Source organism: Merops nubicus, unplaced genomic scaffold, assembly GCF_000691845.1.
Source record: "Merops nubicus isolate BGI_N331 unplaced genomic scaffold, ASM69184v1 scaffold16309, whole genome shotgun sequence".
Taxonomy (NCBI): Eukaryota; Metazoa; Chordata; class Aves; order Coraciiformes; family Meropidae; genus Merops; species Merops nubicus.
Window position 1 is genome coordinate 81,616 of NW_008631833.1, and position 20,392 is coordinate 102,007.

A 20,392-nucleotide genomic window follows, 5' to 3' on the forward strand; every position below is an offset into this window, starting at 1 on the left:
CAGGCCTGCCACTGCCCCTTCCCTGGCCTGGATGAGTGGCGAGGGCTCTGGGTCCCCAATGCCACAGAGCAAAGCCCCAGCACATCCGCAGCCCCGGCTCTGGCACCGCTTGCCCAGCACCCAGCAAGGCAAGGAGTGACAAACACTGCAGGCACAGGCCCTGAGAGAAGCTTCCCACAAAAACTTCTTTGCAGGCAACCAAGAGAAATGCTGGTAATTACAAGGAAATTAAGAACAACAAGGAAAAAACAAAAGAAAAAAATTTGGCTTACTTTTCTATTAAATCCAGTGTGACTCCTGGCACCAGTCTGACACTCTTCTGCATACAGAACCTGTGGAGAAGAGAATAAAAATAAAACATACTAATTGAATATTTAATGACAAGGTTCTGTGGAGAGAATATGGAAGAAGTTTCTTTATTACAGTGCTTCGACTTTTAAAATAGTGTTTGGATAGAAAACTTTGCCACGGCGTAATAAGACTCAAACAAGGCCTTCAATATTTGTCACACTCATGATTATGCGGCGATTTCCATCGTCAGGCGTCAAAACTGGGGTATTGTAACTGTCAGAGTGACAAGTTTCCCAGCCCGGAGCGGGGGAAAGGGCTCGCAGCCATCCGGCACGGTCTCTCGGGAGCAGCGAGACGACACGAGAGCCGGGGAGGCTGATGCCTCTGGAATAATGATGAGCGTTGGCTGGGTTCCCCTGAAGAGATCTGGCGCTGCAGGCGGGAGACTGAGAAAGGGAGGGAATGAGAGGGATGCATCAAGTTCAAACACCTCGGCTATTTAATTAAAAAACCTGCTGACTCCATTTCCCCGGCGTCCCGAACACCTCCACCTCAGGAGCAGAGGCCTGGGGAGACGCCGAGTCCTGTCAGCACCAGGCTCGCTGGGCCCGACCACCCCCGCAGGCACCAGGCCGCAGGGGACGTGGGGGACAAGTGCCAGCCCGATTCCGAGCGCCCGTCGCCCTCCTCCAGAACTCTCAGGGACCTGCTCTGTGGCCCACGGAGCAGAATTGGGAAATAACAGGTCCGGGAAGAAAAACCAGCAATCCAGCTGGAGATGTGACCTTCCCCAGTGATCTCACTGCCTTCCCAGCCCGTTTTCCCAGTACTCCAGAGAGGCACCCTCTGCTCCTGAATGAGGAATTTCCCTATCAGTGCGATGTTGGTGGGTGTTTAACCCCCACGCTTCACCCCACACTTCATTCCACACAGAAGCTCTGTGGGCACTGGGGGACCAGGGGCTCAGTGCCCAGGACACCCACCTCCTGCATCCTGGAACTGCTGCAGCAGGAGCTCCTCCTTTCACCAGAGCCACGATACACACACCCAAGAGGCTCTTCCCCAGGTAAAGGGAAGAACAATTACTTCTTTAAAGACAAGACATGCAGAGCCCCTTTTTGAAATCTTGAGGACCCTCCAGTTCTCTTGTGGCATCCCCTGCCTGCAGGACATCCCTCACTGCCAAGAACAAGGATGGGCTCTGGAAGCTAAGTGGTCTCCAGGCTGCTCTTCTGATGTGTGCACCATCCACCATAAAAAGAGTCGTGAGGTTATATGGGAACACCACCGTGGGATCCCTGCACAATCTGCTAAAATGTAAACATCTTACGACACCGCTTTCCAGAGGCAGGCAGGGAAATACCCCTCTCAAACAAAAACTGCAGGCAGGATTCAGCATGGCAGATTTAGGTCATTGGAATCTGGCTGGAGTCTCCCTGCAGCATAAGGATGCCAAAGACTTTCTAACTCCTCTGCTCAATGCCTCTGCATTACAACACATTAGAGAGGAGCAGAACGTGACTTTGTACTGGTACATTTGCATTCTATACAGTCCCACCTCTCGCCAGGTAACACGTGTCTTGTATTTCCTTGGGAAGCCCCTCCTGAGCTCAGTGCCCCTGTCCTCACCTGCTCTGCAATAGCTCCCAGGCTCCAGGCTGGCCAGGCCAGCCCTGCACCCTGCTGCGAGGCACCAGGCAAGAGAGGAAGAAGAAGATGAGCACCCTGGGGGCTCACCACGCTGGGCAGGCTCCTGCTGCCACAGGGCAAGCACTCACGTTAGCCTCCTTTTGGCAGGGATTTCTCCTAAGCACGCGGCTTTCGGTTCCAGCTGGGTGGATTAGAGGCAGAAAGCTCTCCCCACGCCTTCAGGACATACAGCAGGAGGAACGCCAGCACGCCAAGTGCTTCCTACAATCTCTACCACACCTTTGAGGGTCACCTATAAACAGGTATTCATTGCACAAACACGTCGTGCAGCTGTCACTCAGCACTTCCTCAGGAGCTGCTACGATCGCGCCGTGGGCAGCACGCCAATAAGCCTGGATTTCACTTACTCCATCTGAGCTCACGGCTCCTCAAAGGTGACAAGATAAAACCAGATTGCAGTTGGCTAGTGAAAAGCCCTCCCCTTCTGCCCTGCCCACAGGGCTGTCTGATGTTCACCAGAACAGGAGGAGAGCAGCAAGCGCTCACTGCTTTCCTATCTACTGGCCCTGGTAGAGCAGAAGCCCCCACTGCTGCCCTCAATAACTGGAAAGAGATTAGTTCACCAAACCCCCATTTGGCCAGTGAGCAGACTATCTGCATTTCCTCTCTAACCTCCACTGACTGCCAAGAAAATGTACTTGTAAACAAAATGTTCCACATGCTCTATCTGCAACCTCCTTCCACCACTCCAAGGTTCTAAATGGGATGTCTCAAGTGATGGTGTCATCACAAACATCAGGTAAAATACATTTGAGCTGCATGTAAAGACACTAATAAATGCCAAGCAATAAGGAAGAGAACCAGAAATACACATAACAATGTTCAGCCCAGTTCTGATCAGCTACCACAGGAATAATTTGAAATTTTAGTTCTTCTAAATAAATTTGGGACAGAGGATTGGGTCGGTTAATCCCCCAAAACCTCAAGCAGAAATGCACAATAATAGAAAAAACCCAAACGTTTTAACACTTTTATTTGGCCTAATGGAAAATGAGCTGTCACAGGTCAAGTTCTTTTCCCTGTGCACTTACAAGCTTGCTCTGTTAGCGTGCCAGTGACCAACTGTGGGTCCAAAACTCCCGACTGGGCAGTTGCCAGACTCTGTTTCTTCTTGGTTTGGAGGTTCTCCAGCACTTTTCAGGAGCTCTATTACTCTTTTAGGAGTGGGACTTGTCGGTTCAAAGCCATATGGTCCTTAAGACAATCAAGACAAGCACAACCTTCTCCTCGATGTGCAACACTCTGAATGTGTAATTGCAGCTTGTTCATGTCCTAAGGGAGTGGTGATGATACAAGTGGATGATGCACCACTGATCACAGCTTCCAATACAGCTGCTTCCTGCCTTGGACAGCACGAGCTCTGCGTAGAGCAGCACCGAGCACACGCTGATTTCTGCCTGCTCCTGCAAGAGCTGATCCCACTTATGATTAGCACACATCAGTCAAGATTAACCACCATGCAGCTTATCTCTAAGCTTGCCTCATAGATAGCTATATATAGTGACAACATATATTTGGAATACATCAGCTCACAACAGCCACTCCACATGAAGACAATCAGCACCAAGTTAGCCAGAATTCACACACTGCATGCCAGGAACTGTTGGACTGTCACAAAGAGTTTCATGCACTGCAATCAGAAGGGCACAAATGACCCGTGTTCCTCTTACCAGCATCAATTTTTCTCCCCCTGAAATTAGACTGAGGTGGATGCAGCTACAACCCCATTTGAGAAGTGATTTTATCAGTTGTTTATTTAAAACACAGAGCGCAAAATGGGATGCATAGAAATTTATTCATCAAACTTTTATTTGCCCATAAATTTAGTCTATGAAACCTCATTAGCCTGTCCAGAAATGCAAAATATGTTATTTCAAAAGTAATTCTGCAGGGCTCTGGATCAGCTTTAGTAAAAGGGCAGGACTGAAGCAAAGGAGAAGTTTTAATGACAAAGATTTACGTCTTTATTTTCGGTTAACTTTAACTGCTTTAGGACCCCAGCATCAACAGCTGGAAAGCAGGAGGAGGGTCTGGCTCTGCATGTGTCATATTTAACAGCAGTGAATAACAATGCTCCACAGGCCAGCACTTATTATTTATAGCACTTGCGTGGATAAAAACACAACTGTGCCAATCAATAGGGAATGTAAAAGGAGCATAATTTTAATCAGAGAATAGAGGGGAAATTTTTGTGTGTGTACGTTGGATTAGATGTGGTAGGAAACCCAGGAGTTCACATGGCACCTACCAACATCAACCCCCCAAGCAGCAGAGGTTAATAGTTTTAAATCCTTCCCCTGAGCTGCACTTTTACAGTAAAACATGTTTCCTGTCAAACACAAACGAGACACAACCCTGAGAATATCTCATGCTTATGGCAGGTGTAGTTCTGCTCGAGAACCTGCCCTGAGCACCCCCCTCCACCATGTTCCCATGGAGATGAAGTAACAGAAAATTCCTGAACAGATCATCACATCAAAAAAAAAAATCTTTATCAGTACATACAAAACCCAAAACACCCTCTTATAAAGCCTTAGTATTTTCACTCTAAATACAGCAAAAACTGTGAAGTATGGTTCTGGTAATTGCAAGGGAAGGACAACCCTGAAGTTCCAACACCAACAGCCTTCACTTCACTTACTTCAATTTGCTATCAACTAGTAAATCTTCAATAGGCAAAGCCTGTGCTAGGGATTCTCAAGAAGATTTAATGGATTAGCGAAAACAACAAAAATTAAGTGGTGTCACTGTGTCTGCCTGGTATTGATTTAACACACATGCACAACACTGAGCTATCCAGAATAGCTGCAAGCCTCAGTGTGTCCACACTGCAAAGCAATTCTTCTCTTCTCTCCCCAATAACACAGTGTTTTAGTGAAAACATTCTCCCTAGAACTTGAACTTACACCACCATTTGCTGAATGCTGAGTCCCCTCTTGGTTTATGTGTTGGTTGTGGACTCCATGCACAAGTCATTTTAAAAAAAAAAGCATCATTTGTATTTACCAAGTTGCATTCATTGTCATCTGCTGGAAGCCTTGAGCTAATCAGGTGGAAAATCATTTCAAAGTCTTTCTCCATAGCTAAAACCAGCAGAAATCTGAACTCCTTCACACTGGGACAGCAGTGATCTGTGAGCAGCCATGCAATAAAAGTACTTCCATATTTTCCTGATTAGAAAACAGTATTTCTTGAAGATCTCTTAAAGGAATTTTGCCACATAGTGACTTTGTTTAGCTTTTAAAGATGAGGATTTATGCAGAGAATTTTCAAGCAGCAGGCAGAGTTCAGAGTGAGTCTCCCACCACCACATCAGCACTAGGAAGAGCAAGACAGCAGAGCTCCATGTCAAGGCTGTGGCTGCAGCACTGAAGGGCTGTCACAGTACCTGCTACACGCCATCAACCTCCCCTCTCCTTTCACCTGCCCAGGAGGGACACACATCATTCTCTCCAGATTAGAGGAGATTAAATGTCTCTGGCTGATCAGCAACCTCAATCCTGTTGGATACCTGCAAGTGCTCACTTGTGAGTTTTGATGAGTGGTGAGTACAGCAACCAGACCAGTAGCTTAGAAGAACAACATGATGCTTCATTTTCATAACAGAAGGAGGAAAAAGTGAGACAAAACAGAATTTTTAAAGCCCTGTGAGGAGCACTCACCTGCCTAACTTTGAGTTTGCTATTCCTTGCCTGAAGCTCTAGGCTGGTCTCCTATTACCTCAGACTCCTGGTCCATGACACCTGGTCAGAAAAACCCATTTTCTCCTTCCCTTAAAAATATTCCTAATGTCACAGAAGCTCTTGGCCCTGCTTTTGAAAATTATCCAAGATTTCTGCGTGCCTTTACAAGCTGTGACTCTCTTCTGTGAGAAAACACCCTGTGAACTCACAAAGTGAAAAATGGGACACAAAATTAAACCCACCTTGTGCTGTTCCTCACATGAGCAAAGGGGAGCAGCCAAGGGACAATGTATCTAAACCAGAACCTGGTCAAATTAACCTGCTTAGTTTATGGCTCGTGTAAGTCAGAGAGAGCGTAGGAACCGTGCGTGATTACAAGTATCTCCAACAGAGAGCTAATAATTCCCAAAGCTCTGGTGACTCAACTGCTTACCACTGCCTGCAGTGCCTGTAGGCTCCTGCCTGTTTTAACCTAGTCTAGCAGAAGACCTGAAGTTTTTCACCCCAGAGTACACGTAACACTGAAGATGACGTGAAACTTGCTGGCAGGAATGAACCCACAGCGCTATGTGCTCCCTGGGTGGACACGCTGGATTCCTCACACCATGTCCTCAGCTGGCATTTCCACTGCTCACGATCCTCTCTGCTGCTGGATAGAAATACTGTTCTTCAAAAGCTCCTGCTCTCTGCAGCAGTCTCTTATAACTTCCTGCCTAATTAACTTGGTGTGTCACTCCGCAACGTCTTTCTTTGGTTTATCGCTCAATTTCTTTCACCACAGCATTATTTAATGCCACTGGCTTATTTACAGCAACTGCAATATTTGGAATATTATTTGTACAAAGGACAATTTACAAAAAGTTGTTATTGCTCTATGTACTATTTCTGCTCTCTGAAGAAGCAGATATTTAATTCCCAGAATGGTAAATCCCTTAATCTGAGCAAACCTAGATATTGAGCAGGAATCTAAAATGTAACAGGTAGAAGATAACAATATTTTCACCTTTCTAGTTCTGATGAATAAAATGCAGTCCCAAATGCATAGTTCAAATCCTGCAATTCACTATTCCAGAGAAACTTTAGGTTAGATGCAGCATTTGGATTGACAAGTCTATCATTTCAGCAGACAAGCAACACAAGTTATGCACTTGCCTTCCACCACGGGGAAGATACTCACCACCTCAGGGCAATTTTGATGGGTGTAGTAAGGCATGAGGTGAAGAGGTCGGCTGGCAGGTCAGGGATCATGGGCAGCAGCTCGTTGGCCTCACAGGCTGCCAGCTGGATGCAGTTCTTCATGGAGGGTGGCAAAGGCATCTGAGCAAGCGGGTGGTTGGGGTTAATCGCAGCTACCTGCAGAGATGGAGGGGAGGGCTCAGGGGGTGAGCTCAGCAAAGTTCATTTCTACACCATCTTGAAAATAAACACTGAAGAGCTGTCCAAGTTCACAGCATCTCTGGACTCAGAGGCATTTAGGAGTATGGTGGCACCAGCCATACTTTCAACTCATATATAATTAATAGTATTTACCATAACAATACCACACACCAAAACCACTAACCTGCAAAAAAAAAAAAACCAAACCCTGAAGGTATATGCTAATAACAAAAAAGAAACCAAAAAAACCCACTACATACTGAAAAGATCTTTATTTGAAAAGCTAATGCTTTTCCACACAAGAAATGTGTGGAAAAGCATTAGCTCTTCACAGATTTAAAATATAAAGCAGTCAAACTGCTTAGCTATGGCTATTCATTCCCTAAAGAAAGACCTTCCCTCTGGGCAGCCTCAGAAATGGGCTCTGTAGGTGGGAAGTACATTTAGATGGATTTTCTGCTTTCTGAGTAGTGTCAACACCAAGGAGGTGACATTCATCATGGTCTGGCAGCCACCTACCCCCTCAGTTCTGATGGGGAAGTAGCTCGTTCTCCAAGACCTGCTCAACTCTTGCCTTCAACACAGTGAGAGGAACTAAGGCAGCTGTGACACATGCAGTGTAAATATTTGTCCTTCAGGAGATGAACTATTAACCACCATAAAACGAACACACACTAAGCAGTAATTAGAGACCTTGTCAGACTTCCAGGGGCAACGATAGAGCAAAACGTTCTTTTACAAGTCGACGAAAGGAGTGGAGGGGAAAGAGGGTTAAGCAAAGCCCACTATAAACAGGGGTTTTTTTGCATCCTTAGAACATCCACTGCTGAAGTCAGACCTTCTAGAATGCCTGGTTCCCTCATTAATGTAACTTTTCATTAGGGCAAGGTACAGAAGAAGTAGAAGGCTGCAGCTTAAAAAAAACCATGAACTAGCAAAAATGTACTCACAGCTGTAGGGAGAGTAAACAGACTATGAAAAGTTATCATATATGAAAGGCTATAAAAATTATCAGTATCTACACTCTAATATTTTTTTTAGATGCCAGCAGTTTCTGTAAGCCATCAGTCAGCCTCAGACCTTGCAGCAGCCCGTGACAAGCTCACAGCTTCTCCCAGCAGAAGCACAGTGTCAAGGCAAAGTGATGCCTATTCTCCTCTGTGAGCTGTGCAAGGAAAAATCCCTTACTATCCAGAGTGCTTATTGTGTTGCTTATTGTTATTTCAGGGCAACTGACAATCCCCAGCCTTTCAGACAAAATAATCGTGGTAATATTAATTTAGCAATTAAACTGAAACACACCATCACTCCTGGAAGATGGTGGCAACTCATTTGTTCTGAAAACAAACTAGAGCTGCCTAAGGAGCCCTCAGGTTTGCTGCTTGCAAGCTCTCTGTCCACCCGGTGGCTTTGCAGGTACTACTGCTTGTAATTAACAGAAAGGGAAATAACAGATGTATTTTAAACTGCTGTTACTGAAAACATTGATTTATATACTTATATACATTGGCTTATTTATATAATTTGACTGAGAAACAAACGCTTGACCAAAATCCAAGCCTTTTTTGAACCAAGAGATGTGTTCAAGGTAAACCTGGGAGGGAGTCTGCCCCAAGACAGAAGCCAGGAGTTGTTATCTCAAATGTGGACCAGACCTGCCAGCTCCACACAACCCCTTGCTGTGAATCCTCCTCCCCTGAGGAAGACAGGAATGCAGCTACAGCAGAGGAGATGTTCCTCTCTCCCAGCAGATGGTGGATTAGAAAAATTCTCCCCCCAGACATGATGCTACTGCCAGATAACATTCTGCTGTGCTGTCCTTAAGCTCATTTTTTGAGAATTAACGTTGAAGACGGAAAAACAAAAAACTCTTCAGCTCCAATTAGGACTAGTTAGTCACAGGGCCTGCTGGAGGGGAGGACAAACAGGCAGACCCACTGCAGGCCCAGCTCCCAGTTAAACACACAGCTCCCAGGAGCACTGCTGGAAAATTCAAAGAGTAATGCTGAAAAGCACAAAGTCCTGTCCAGCACAGCCCCCAGCAAGGGGACAGACCTCAGCCTTTGCTTCTCTGCCTCTCCAATGCAGCTGGCCTTAGAACTGCAGCCCTTGCTGCATGAAACAAGCCTGAGTCAGAGGAAACACAATGTCACAATTACACAGAAAATTAATCAGAAATAATGAGCCTGCTGCTTTATCATTGTTAGCACAGCCCACTTAAAGTGCCTGCTTAATTCTCCAGAATTACGGTGTATTTAGATACTGGCAGAACCACCAGAGCTTACTAATTAGCTGATGAAGAGTGCCCAGTGCCATCCCCTCGGAGCAGGACACCCAGTGCCATCCCCTCTGAGCAGGACACCACCGTGCCTGCCAGGCAGCCCTCCACACCAGTAAAAAACCACCCAGCCCTGGCTCCCCTCAGCCTTCCCTGTCAGATTAAGAGAACAGTGAGCTCCTCTAATCTCTTTTCACTAAGATGGGCCAACAATTATCTTGATCCCTCCCTCTTGAGCACCAGTTCCAGCTATACTTCACTTTTCATGAATTTGAACAATTCAGTAATCCATAGTTTTCCAGATTAATTCACATTCATGCTCTGTATGGCCCTCTAAGCATTCTTCTATCTCTGCTACCAAGTCTGTTTTCTAGTAGTAATAAGCAGATATCTCAGTAAGTCATCAGTAGCTAATGAAATCTACAGATACAGAATGGAAAGCTGACATATAAGCCCAAAAGTATTTTCATAATCAAATTAACTGGTACTTTTAACCTACATTTCAAAGAGAAGAAATGCTAAAGTCATTTTCCCATGTAACCTCACATACCTTGCAAAATGAAAAAGGGAAAAAAAAACCATTTTCCCATGTAACCTCACATATCTTGCAAAATGAAAAAGGAAAAAAAAAAAACCCTGAGCAAACAGGATTTAATATCTTTGTTGAAATAAAGGCTGACATCGTTGCTTGTGCTCATCAGCAAACCCTTGTCTGCAGAGTCTGGTTTGTCTGACTTGCAGAGAGGAGATTTTTCCTGCACAAGCTTCACCTGAGCAATTCATCTGTCTCACAGCAGAACCCAGCGGACACCTGCAGCTGCTTCCTTCCAAAAGAGCTTCAAAGTCATTCCAGAGCTCAGCAAGAGCCCAGGGAAAAAGGAAATGCATGAAGAAAGCAGGGGAAGGGAAGGTAAAGTCAGGCTCACTTTTAGCCTGCTTAGGAGCAGAATGAGGAAACAAACTAAAAATCCAAACGGGTGCATTGTACAAACACAAGAGAAAGGCTCCAAAAAAATATCACAATGAAAGTCTCAGGCTGAGAGGGAAACTTGGAAAGGAGAACAGAATATGACCACCAGATGTTTTCCCTGGCTTAAAAGATGGTAACCTTCAAAAGGCATCTACTACCAACATTACTGATCTGTGTCTTGCAGTTGCACATTCTTCCCAAGCCTCAGACTTTGGGAAGTTTCTTATCTTTACAAAATACAGCAAGATACTGGTTCAAAAGAAGGAATAAGGAAGTGATCTACATATCCCAAACTATTAGATGGTTTTCTGTCAGTAGAACGGAATTTCCTCGTGCCAAAAGAGTCCTGAGTCACCACAAAAGCATCCCAAAGAGCTGGAATTTAGAATGAAAGGAGCTGTAGTGAGGGATACTGTTAATACCTGCTCGAAGGTTGTATTTGTGGCCATCAGTTTCCTGATCAATTGATGTTCCTTCCTTGAGGTCTGGGGTTGGGTTTTTTTTGTTCTGTTTGTTTTTAATGCAGAGCCTTAGAACTGTGTGAGTGTAAGCAGCTAGCCTTTAAGAAAAAATGTGTTTTCTGTGGAAGCTCCAGCTAGCAGGAGTCTCTGGCAGTGGGCAGTTTTCCCATCCCAAGGTGCTGCACAAGGAATCCTGACTTCTCACCTTCCACTCTGCCTTTCAGATTTCTTCAATACCTTTATTAGTAATTACATTTGCAACACCAGATAGCTTTTTGTTAGAAACACATTCAGCTCAAGCACTCTGTGAAACTGAAGCCACTAGTGACAATCCCTCTACCAGGTTTATTTTATCTTGTTTTGCATTTTCACGTTCATTTCAACAGCACAAAACTGCACCCAAACATACCCAGATCCTAGAGCTTGTAACCAAAACAAATGTGTCTCCTTCACCTCAGCATCCATCTCGGCAGAAAAGACCATTAGGGTGCAAATGGATTCTATTAACGCTGCCATTTAATTAGTGCTTGTATTAACAATCCTTCCAAGTTTAATAGGACAGCAAACTGAACCAGAAAGACCGGAGTGGCAAAATTATCTGCAAGTTAATTTGTCTTCCAACAGTTTTAAACACAACTTTCAGTTGTATGCAGCAAAGCAAGACTGAACTCAAGCCTTTGAGCTTTGCAGGCTAGCCTGTGACCTCACCTCCAGCTCTTGCTCCCTCTGTAGTGCAAACTGTTTGAAAGACTTGACGATGAGGCCGGCGTTGGAGCAGTCGTAGACGAAGATGGAAGGACTGCCCATCCAAGTCTGCAGGTCATAGATGGACAGAGGAATATACTGGGTGTAGTTCTGCAAGGAAAAACACACTCAAGTTACAGAGAGACAGAGAAGGAACAGAACTTTCATTGGTGAGATAAAAAACAATCCAAAAAATCCAATTCTGAAATCACAAAATAAAATCTAGATTGAATATTGGGCATATTAATTAATACAAATACCACTCAACATCTACAAATAATCACAGAATGTTAGGGGTTGGAAGGGACCTCCAGAGATTGAGTCCAACCCCCATAATAATGAGGACAATGAACCCAACACAAATGACACGTGTATTTTTATTGTGCCATTGGCTGAAATGTTGAAGTCTGAACTAAAATTCTAAAACTCAAAGAGTGCTTTGAGAAGTGCTAACAACTCCAACCAGCATTTAACAGGCCAATTTTACCCCAAATTTCTACAACACTGATAAAGGATGTAAACCAGCTGTCTTTAATTTAACATCAAACATCTGAAACTGAAAACTCCATCAATAAATCAAGAGGGATAATTAAGACTATGGAGCCCATCAGCAGCTATGTCATCTTAGTTTAACGAGATGCTTCATAATTTTATTACAGCCTTTAACTTCTGTGCAACTTTCAGAATTATCCAATAAAACTAAAACCAACAAAGTCTGCCTTCAACAAAGTGAAGTACTAACAATTCAGTCCTTGTAAATACAAAGTATTTTGTTCCCTGTCTTCCACCTTAATGCCCCCAAATAATTGAAGGTAGGAGAGTCTAAAAATACACAGAGGATCAACAATGAGACATTTAAAACTGGCTATAAAGGGCCACACCCTAAACTAAGTGGCAGCATTGAAAATATAACCCCAAGTGGATTTTCTGCCATTTAAATCTGGAAAGAGCCCCTACAAATATATTGGCACCATCCTGCCCAGCTGCAGCCAGAGGGCAACCTGCTCATGTTCCTCCAGCACCAAAGGGCCCAAACTCCCCAGGAAAAGCTGGGATGCTCCTATTAACGTCAGCAGAATGATTAATGGGATCATAACTCCCATTTAAATTCAAGAGACTTAAAAGAGCTGTAATAAAACCAGTAAACTTTTAAAAAAACCAAATTTTCAAGGACACGTATCAGCACATATAAAGACAGAAGTGATCATAAACCATATGCTCGATAAGGTAGGAAACTGTAAGTCATTTCAGAATCCAGTTTTGCCCATACATAAAAGTTTCAGTTGTTTCATTAAAATTAATAGGAAAAATTGTTTATAAAAGCCCAAGTTTTAGGGAATTAGGAGTTTTTGCAAATTGTTGCAGGACAGAATGATAGATGAACAACTCACTCCTGGCCCAGGCATTTTTTAAGGGCATCACTCAGCTCAAGCATCATCCAGTCATAGAAGGTTACATACAAAAAAAACCTCCTCTGACACACATAATCTGTGAGGCTTTATGGGCATGCATTGTTTTAACTTTATATTTATAATGCATATTGCTGCAGTTAAGACTGGATTATAGCTCTGATTAATATCATGATATTTCCTACCAGAAGAATTTTATGTTCCAACTTTACTGTAAGGGTCACATATAACTCCTCAGATTTGCTAATGAATATGTAAATGGGGTAGTTTGAAGAAAAAAGGAGTGTTAAAGAATAGTTTTCTAGCACGGTTGCTCAGGGTGATCTTTTGATGCTTGCTCATCTTGCCTCTGCCACGCTGGGGCTGTGAGTATGAAAGAACTCGTCCGTATGTTTTGTTCTCAGTATTGACACTGGTTCTTAGCAAGGAAGTTTCTGTTCTGTTAACACAGCTCCCACCATCCCTCTGTGCCTGTTTAAAGGCAGGACACGCCAAACAACTAAACTGGGAACTGATTTTGAACAGATTTCATAACCAATTGCTTAATGAACAACTCCAAAATATTTTAAAAAAAAAATTCTTCAGATTTCACAGAGAACTTCAGACTGAACGTGTTTGAAGCCTCAGGGTGGGGGGTGGTTGCTTTTTACCTTTTTGAAACCATGTTTTTGGGATTTTCTTAGAAAATAGTAGTAACCAAAACTGGAAAAAGAACATTGCTCCTTCTTAATAAAACAGCACTTGCAATAATCACATAAAAAGCATGCTGCTGCATCTCCAAAATCCAGCAAAACGCCAGATAATGCCCAAGTAACTGCTTTACAAGGACTGTCCCAACCCTTTGCACGCCTCTGCCGTGCAGGGAGCCAGAGCAGGCAGCCCTCAGTGAGATCAGGAACAGCTCCAGAAGGAAGTGCTGGCTCCTGGCACGTGTGAGGAGAGCAGCCAGCTCAGACTGGGAGCTGTGGCAACCCCCTGCAGCAGGAGGAGGACTGCAGCTGCTGGCCCTGGCGTGGTCACACAGGATGTCTGGGGACAGGATGAGTGATAAGTGAAGAGCTCCTGAAGGGTTTAATAGGAACACAAGGATGATGCACATTTGGTGTCCTGTATTCTCACACTAGCAGAACTGGCTTCTGGCACTGCACACGTTTCTGGTCTTTTGTACAGCAGGATGACACAACAGGCCCAGGAAAAGGACGTCCTCAAAACAATCATCCCTTCCAAGGCAAGGTACAATTCCTCTTTCCATCTCCTGTCAGAGATGAAACAATGCTTGAAGCGTAGTCTCTAAAGAGGTCTCTCTAAAGCTGAAAAGCTTCCTCAGAAGGTTGCTGCATTCAGCTTCTGTCCTGGGATTTCTGAACTTCATGGAATCCTTCAGAAACCTCAGGGAATGAACCTTGTGACAATGAACCTACAGGAATTCATCCTCAGTTCTTCCTACACATCTTATTAACTCTAACAGAAAGAGTCCAGGAGCACTTTGTTTGTTGAGCTACAAAGCAAAAATTAACTCTCTAGCAGAAAGAGTCCAGGAGCACTTTGTTGAGCTACAAAGCAAAAATTAACAAACTAAAGCACTAGGAACACTTCAGGTGCTGCTAGGGGAAAAAAATTACAGCCCAAGTGCTTTCTGCTGCCCTTAGTGCTGTCCCTGAGCCCACCAAATCACCAAGCTGGAGCAGCTCCTGGCACATTTGGAGGGGAGGAGGAGGGGTGCAGGGACCCCCCGTGTTCCCCCACACTGCCAGGCAACACTGACTGCTCACCTACAAAGCAGGGATGGGGGGTCAGGTTTAAATTCTAAAAAAAATGGATGCAGATGAGTATCAGACTGGTTACTGGCTAGTGTCCTCTTCAAATGCCAACAGGAGAGGCCTCCTCCAGAGGAGAGCCTGGCACAGTGATGGTAACCAGAGGTATTTGTACTCCAGCGAGCACAGTTTGCTGAAACCTATACAAAACTGAACTCCAGGAAAACCTGTCTGGAGGAGAGAAGGCAGGCTTGGGTTCTAAAGACCGAGTAAGTTTAGCAACTAGCTTTGCAAGTGCCTTACCCAAATCACACTGTACTCTTTCCTCTTTCTGGGTGGCATTTCTTTTGCTTTTCTTTCTCTCTTGGGTGGCATTTTAACAGTTAGCTGACCAAAGTGACTGAGGTGTGCAGCTGAAGTGAAGGTTTTGTCATTTTTAATCTCCAGATCAGAATATACCCCACTTAATCTCTCCTGAACACACCACTGCCATGCAGGGAAGGCTTCTTCCAGGGCACAGAGATCAGCTGCCAGGGCAGGGGCCCCCTCTGCCCCTCTGCTAATGCTCCGGCGGCGCCAGGCACGGCAGGGCCAGGACAGGGGTCCCCTTCCAGGAGATTTTGGGACACCTTTGAGAGCATGTCAGTCCCTCTGCCAGGGCCTTTCTCAACTGATTCAATCAGCTAAGCCACAGAAGCAGACAGTTTTTCAGAGGAGGAGATAATAAAGCATATGAGAGAAGCATTCTCCTTGTATTACCATTTTAAAGCATCAGCTCAGACAGAGCACCAACTGTGCAAGGGCAGAGGTCTACAGCACTTCTGAAACACCAACTCTTGAGAAATTAAGGGGAATATATTAATGAAGATCTAACACTTTGTGAACCTTCTCCAGCATCATTACAAAGTTCTCCTGCGCCACTACAGCTGTTTGCTGTCTCTGAGAGCTTGCTGGCACATGTGGGGAGATTTCAGTAGTCTCTGGTGCAGCAGGAGAGATGCTCAGGAGCAGCCACAGGCTCCGTGTAACTCCTCCAACCCCAAAACCAGCATTGCCTGGGGTATCCTGACCTGGCAACACCATGGCACTCCTGGCACCACCAACTTTGGTAAGAGCCAAAAGCCAAAGCCTCTCACAACCCATGAGGAATAAAAAAACCCAAGTGTTGTGATAGCAGAAGTAGGTTTCCAGAGATGGCTGGAATGGCACACACATGAAAATGAGAACTGAGCAGGTCCTAAGCTCCCCAGAAGGCTCTGGCAGCAGGAGAGGTCCTCTCTGTCACCACTGATGTCACCAGCCCACGATGGCTGCACACCAATTTTATGGGAGGAAAAAAAACAAAACCAAAAGGGATGAGCTGCAGACTGGGAACAAATGGATAGGGAAGTGTTTGGGCTGACTCTTGACATCTCACTGCTGTCTCCCATCCTTGAACTAAACAGATGTGGCACCTCCTGCTTGAGCCACCACCCTCTGCTCTCCTGCAACCCCAGCACTGAAACCTCAGCAGCAGCCTGCCCAGTCTCAGCAGGACCATCCCCTCTGGGGAACTGCAGGAAGAGGCCCAGCCTCACCCCATGGGAAGCCACCACAAATCCAAAAAATTGTATCTGCTTTGGCAAACACAGCTCAGCCTGTTAACACTTGACATCCACCAGCAAGGCTTATTTCACTCCTCCTTGTGGATGAGCTCAAGGTCCCTTCCAGCTCTGCCTTCATGCTCTTAGAGCTGAGACTTCAAGTGCATGAATGAGCCCTTTAAATCTCATTTTCAAATGGCAGCACAGTCAAATTTCAGTAGCTCTAGTATTTCAAGAGGGCTCTAACACTGAGCCTCATTAGACCCCCTGCTTAGATCTGAGACTGAATTCCTCAGGACTGATTTCTAAACACTGTTCATTCCCCCAGCCCAGCCCCAGTACTTCCTTAAATTTAAACCTTTGCTTGAAAGAACAGTTCCACTCCTGGTTCTCTTTCCAAAAAAGCCAATATTTGATAACATGCTGCAAAAATCACTGTTTCACCTTTCCCTATCAACCTGTATGCCAATCAATTTTCTTTTTCACCATCTCTGAGATAAATGAGAGAGACCTCAGCTCCCAGTCACCAGTGGTGTCCACACACCACCCCAGCTGATACTGCAGGCAAACTGGCAAATGCCCAGTAAGCCCTTAATAAAGCACTTGGCACTCCACACAACTTCACTGAGCAGTAATTTCCTCTCATGCCATTGTAACATTCTGCCCAGCGTTTTTTCTGGCTTATTTATTACCCACTGGCTGTTAAGTAGGAAGAAGGTCACTCTGATTTGTTCTTAAACACCAAATTCAGCTTAAAAATGAATTAGTATTCGGACCAGTTGTTTATTGGTCTGAATACTAATCAAGTTTCCAATATAGATGCACCAGAATAAAGTGATGCCCTCTTGCACTTCACCCCCTTCCTTTCTCCCTCGCTCTTTCAAATTACCTGTGAATGGTCATTCAACTATATAAATATTACAGGTGAAATATGAGAAAAGAGGCTCAATAAGCCCCCAAATAAAACAGGAGAATGAATGCAAGTTCTGTATCAGCTGAAGGCACTTTTCAGCTCCAGACAGTATTTCTGAACTTTGTAAGGCTCCATTCTCAATCAGTTCCCCTTAATAGACACTGAAGAGTGTAACTAAAGGGAAAGCAAAGCACATTTAGGTCACACTTGGAATCACTCAAAGTGTTGCAAGTGATCTACACAGCAATACAAACCACAGCTCCTAACTGTGGCTAAGTAAAGATAACAGAAGTCTTCAAAAAAAAACCCCCAATATGCCTACACTGCTGCCCTGGGAGGCTCTTCATTGCCCTGTGCCCTGGCAGCAGAGCCAGCCGTGTGGTTTACTGTCCTCCTGCAGCATCTCCAGGTTGTACCAACAATGGCTGCTCAGTCAAGAAACATTTCAAGCATAAACTTCATGGGAAGAACTTAATCAGTCAGTGATGTGGGGCAGCAAAGCCCAGTCCATTGGGGAGCCTCCCTGTTTGCCCAGACACTGCAGAGCCACTGCTAGCTCTGAAAAGCTGATGAAGCAAGTGGAAGTAGCTGGCTGGTCAGTGCTTTGAAAGAGCTTTAAAGCATCTGAGAGAAAACCCTCCCGCCCCACCAGGAGGTGAAGGACAACCTATTTGGTCTCACAGAAGTTCAAGAACACAAAGAAAGCAAACAGCTGCCAGCAGGGAACCAAACAAATAGCTGCAAGCACATTTTAAACCCTGGAAATCCGGCTGTTCTCAACACAACCCTTCAGCACTTCACAGAGCAGTGAGGCAGATTCTGCTGTCCTACAGCACTCCGTGGGGACGCACCTTATTGAAGACCCAGATCTCCCCATTGACTGTGGGCCTGGGCACCCCGTGCCCATTGTAGTGGAACAGGACCCTCTCCTCCTTGGCGTTGCGGCGCAGGGACGTGCACAGCTTCTTCACTTCATCCACCGTGGGATCCAGGCTCTGCTTGTACCTGGCCTGGCAACAACAAAACGTAAGATGTAATCATTTAAAGTGTAGAAATAAATCTGTTTAAGATGCAGGCACCTAGTTAGGAGAGAAGCATGTATAGAAATTGTTTACGTTGGGAAAAGAAAACACAAAATATTTACTATAGAGCTGAATAAACAAAATGTGTCTGCTGCTGGTGCGTGGGACTGCACACACACAGCACAGGTTCCAGGCAGTTTAGCCCATCTCTGAACTCTGCTCTGTTTCACTCTGGGTTTACTAACATTCAAAAAGCCTTTGGGAAGTCAAATAGGTTTTCAACATTAGCCAGCCTCAAAAAAAAAACCCCAAACCCCTCACAATTCTCTTAATCCACAAATTCATACCCTGAATAAAAGTCCCTCTTAAAGACATAAGATTGTATAAATCAGATATTCTGTGGACTTCAAATCTCATTCTGAAGTGTTCCTTCCTTCCCATCTGGAAAAAGGACACAGCTCTTGCTTCATGCCTTAAAAGGAATAAAACCACCAGACTGAAGGGGAGAGGAGAACTCAGGCAGCTGTCCTTCATGGAGGCAGAACAGGAAGAGCAGCAGCCTCATCCTGTTCCTAAGCCCCATCTAGTCCGTTCCCCTTTTATTAATAAGAAAGATCCAAAAGAAACCTGGCCAACACCTCTGCAAATATGTTAAACCTAGATGGAACCTTGCCTTTTCTAGAAGGAGCCACAGAGACACAGTGAAAAATTCAATGGCAAAAAAGTTTCCCTTCAAAAAAGACCACAGCCACCATCTTCCAGCTCCATTACTGCTCCCAGCTCTCTGAGCAAGTACACCAGAGCACACTTCAATGTTTGACCAAAACCCAAACTGTTTAAAAACTCACAGCACTTCAGAAAACATTTTTACTTAGCTAACTCCAAGATGCTTATGTAGCAGCTAGTTTGTCATACTCAAAAGTGCATTTTTTTTTTTGAAGCAGGGCCAAATAAGAACAAAAAGTCTTTCAACTGTCCTTTGAAAGACAAAAGCTTGTTTCTTCCTCTCTTCCCCAGAACTGCAGAGAGACAGAGACCAGAATCACAACGGCCTAAAAAAAACATTCAAGCCAATGTCCTGAAATAAAGACCCAAATTTAAGAGCAAGACAGCCATCTCCATACCCCCCCAAAAATCTGCTCTGGGAAGCCTGTTTAGAAACCAATATCAAGGTCTCAGAAGTTTGGGCTTTTTAGGTTTTCTTCTATGACAGGCAAAGATAAAGTTTTTAAATACCACAGTAAAAGAGGGTGAAGCCCTTCAATATCAGAATGGTTTGCTTATCTGTGAAGCTTAAAAAGCAGACACCATGCTGCTCAATTAATATTCAGCATCTTCAAGCCGACGGGCAAGATGGAGACAACGAACAGCATCATTTACATGATTACAACCAGGAAGGAAAGCAAGCAAAAGGAGAGGAAAAAAAACCTGGGAGAGACCCAGGGATCTGACACACTCATCCTTTTTGGGAACTTCCGCACTAAGTAAAGATAAGAGGCTGCATTAATCTCAACACGGATCCCCCCACACCGCTTCCTCTCTCCTTCCAGGGCTGTTATGAAGGTGCTGATTTGCAAAAATGTGCCCCTTAAATCACGTTCTGCCTGCTGGCATCTTTACAAGACACTATAGCCAGAGCGCTGGGTGATTTTTCAGCTCCTCTTGTTTCAAAGGAGAACAGGCTCATTCCAACACCGCTCACGTCCCCCCAGCATAAATATTACATACAGCTCGCAATTAATGGAGGGGAATTCATACTCTAAAACTAAAGCCCGTAGATCTAAAGATCCAAACTGTAAACACATCATTTGTGTGCTGAGAAACACCAGGCTGAGAGGAATGAGCAGCCCTCAGAGGGAGCCTGCAAACGGCGTGTGGCAGCTCGGGGCCGTCAGGTGTGAGCTCACCACACACCCTTCATGCACAAGAAACAGGTATCTGAGCAAATCCAGACCAAGGGGGGGCTTTTTTTTTTTTCCACCTAAAAAAAAATACCTTCAAGACATTTTTTCTTTTCCATTGATGTGTAAAAAATGCCAGGAGAATAAGCACAGTAATGAAAAGAAATGCTCAGGGGAAATATTCATGTTCACCTGACTGGGTACAGGGCATAGCTGGGGGAGTGAGCTGATCTCAGTGGTTTAGGTGATGCTCTGTGGGGCAGGGGGCTACTTTTAGAAACTGTTCAAAACAA

At 44.8% G+C, this 20,392-nt stretch overlaps 1 protein-coding gene across 1 annotated transcript in view; it reads right to left on the minus strand.

Annotated features, from left to right (window-relative positions):
- RPTOR (regulatory associated protein of MTOR, complex 1) overlaps nucleotides 1–18,186 on the minus strand; it is a gene marked incomplete at both ends in the record, with an annotated part of 97,559 nt that extends 79,373 nt beyond the window's left edge. Inside the window, 4 exons of the mRNA XM_008947726.1 lie at nucleotides 273–332; nucleotides 6,862–7,037; nucleotides 11,479–11,625; nucleotides 18,028–18,186. Coding sequence (XP_008945974.1) covers nucleotides 273–332; nucleotides 6,862–7,037; nucleotides 11,479–11,625; nucleotides 18,028–18,186 — 542 coding nt within the window. The remainder of the gene's footprint in view (nucleotides 1–272; nucleotides 333–6,861; nucleotides 7,038–11,478; nucleotides 11,626–18,027) is intronic.
- Nucleotides 18,187–20,392: the final 2,206 nt, after the last annotated feature.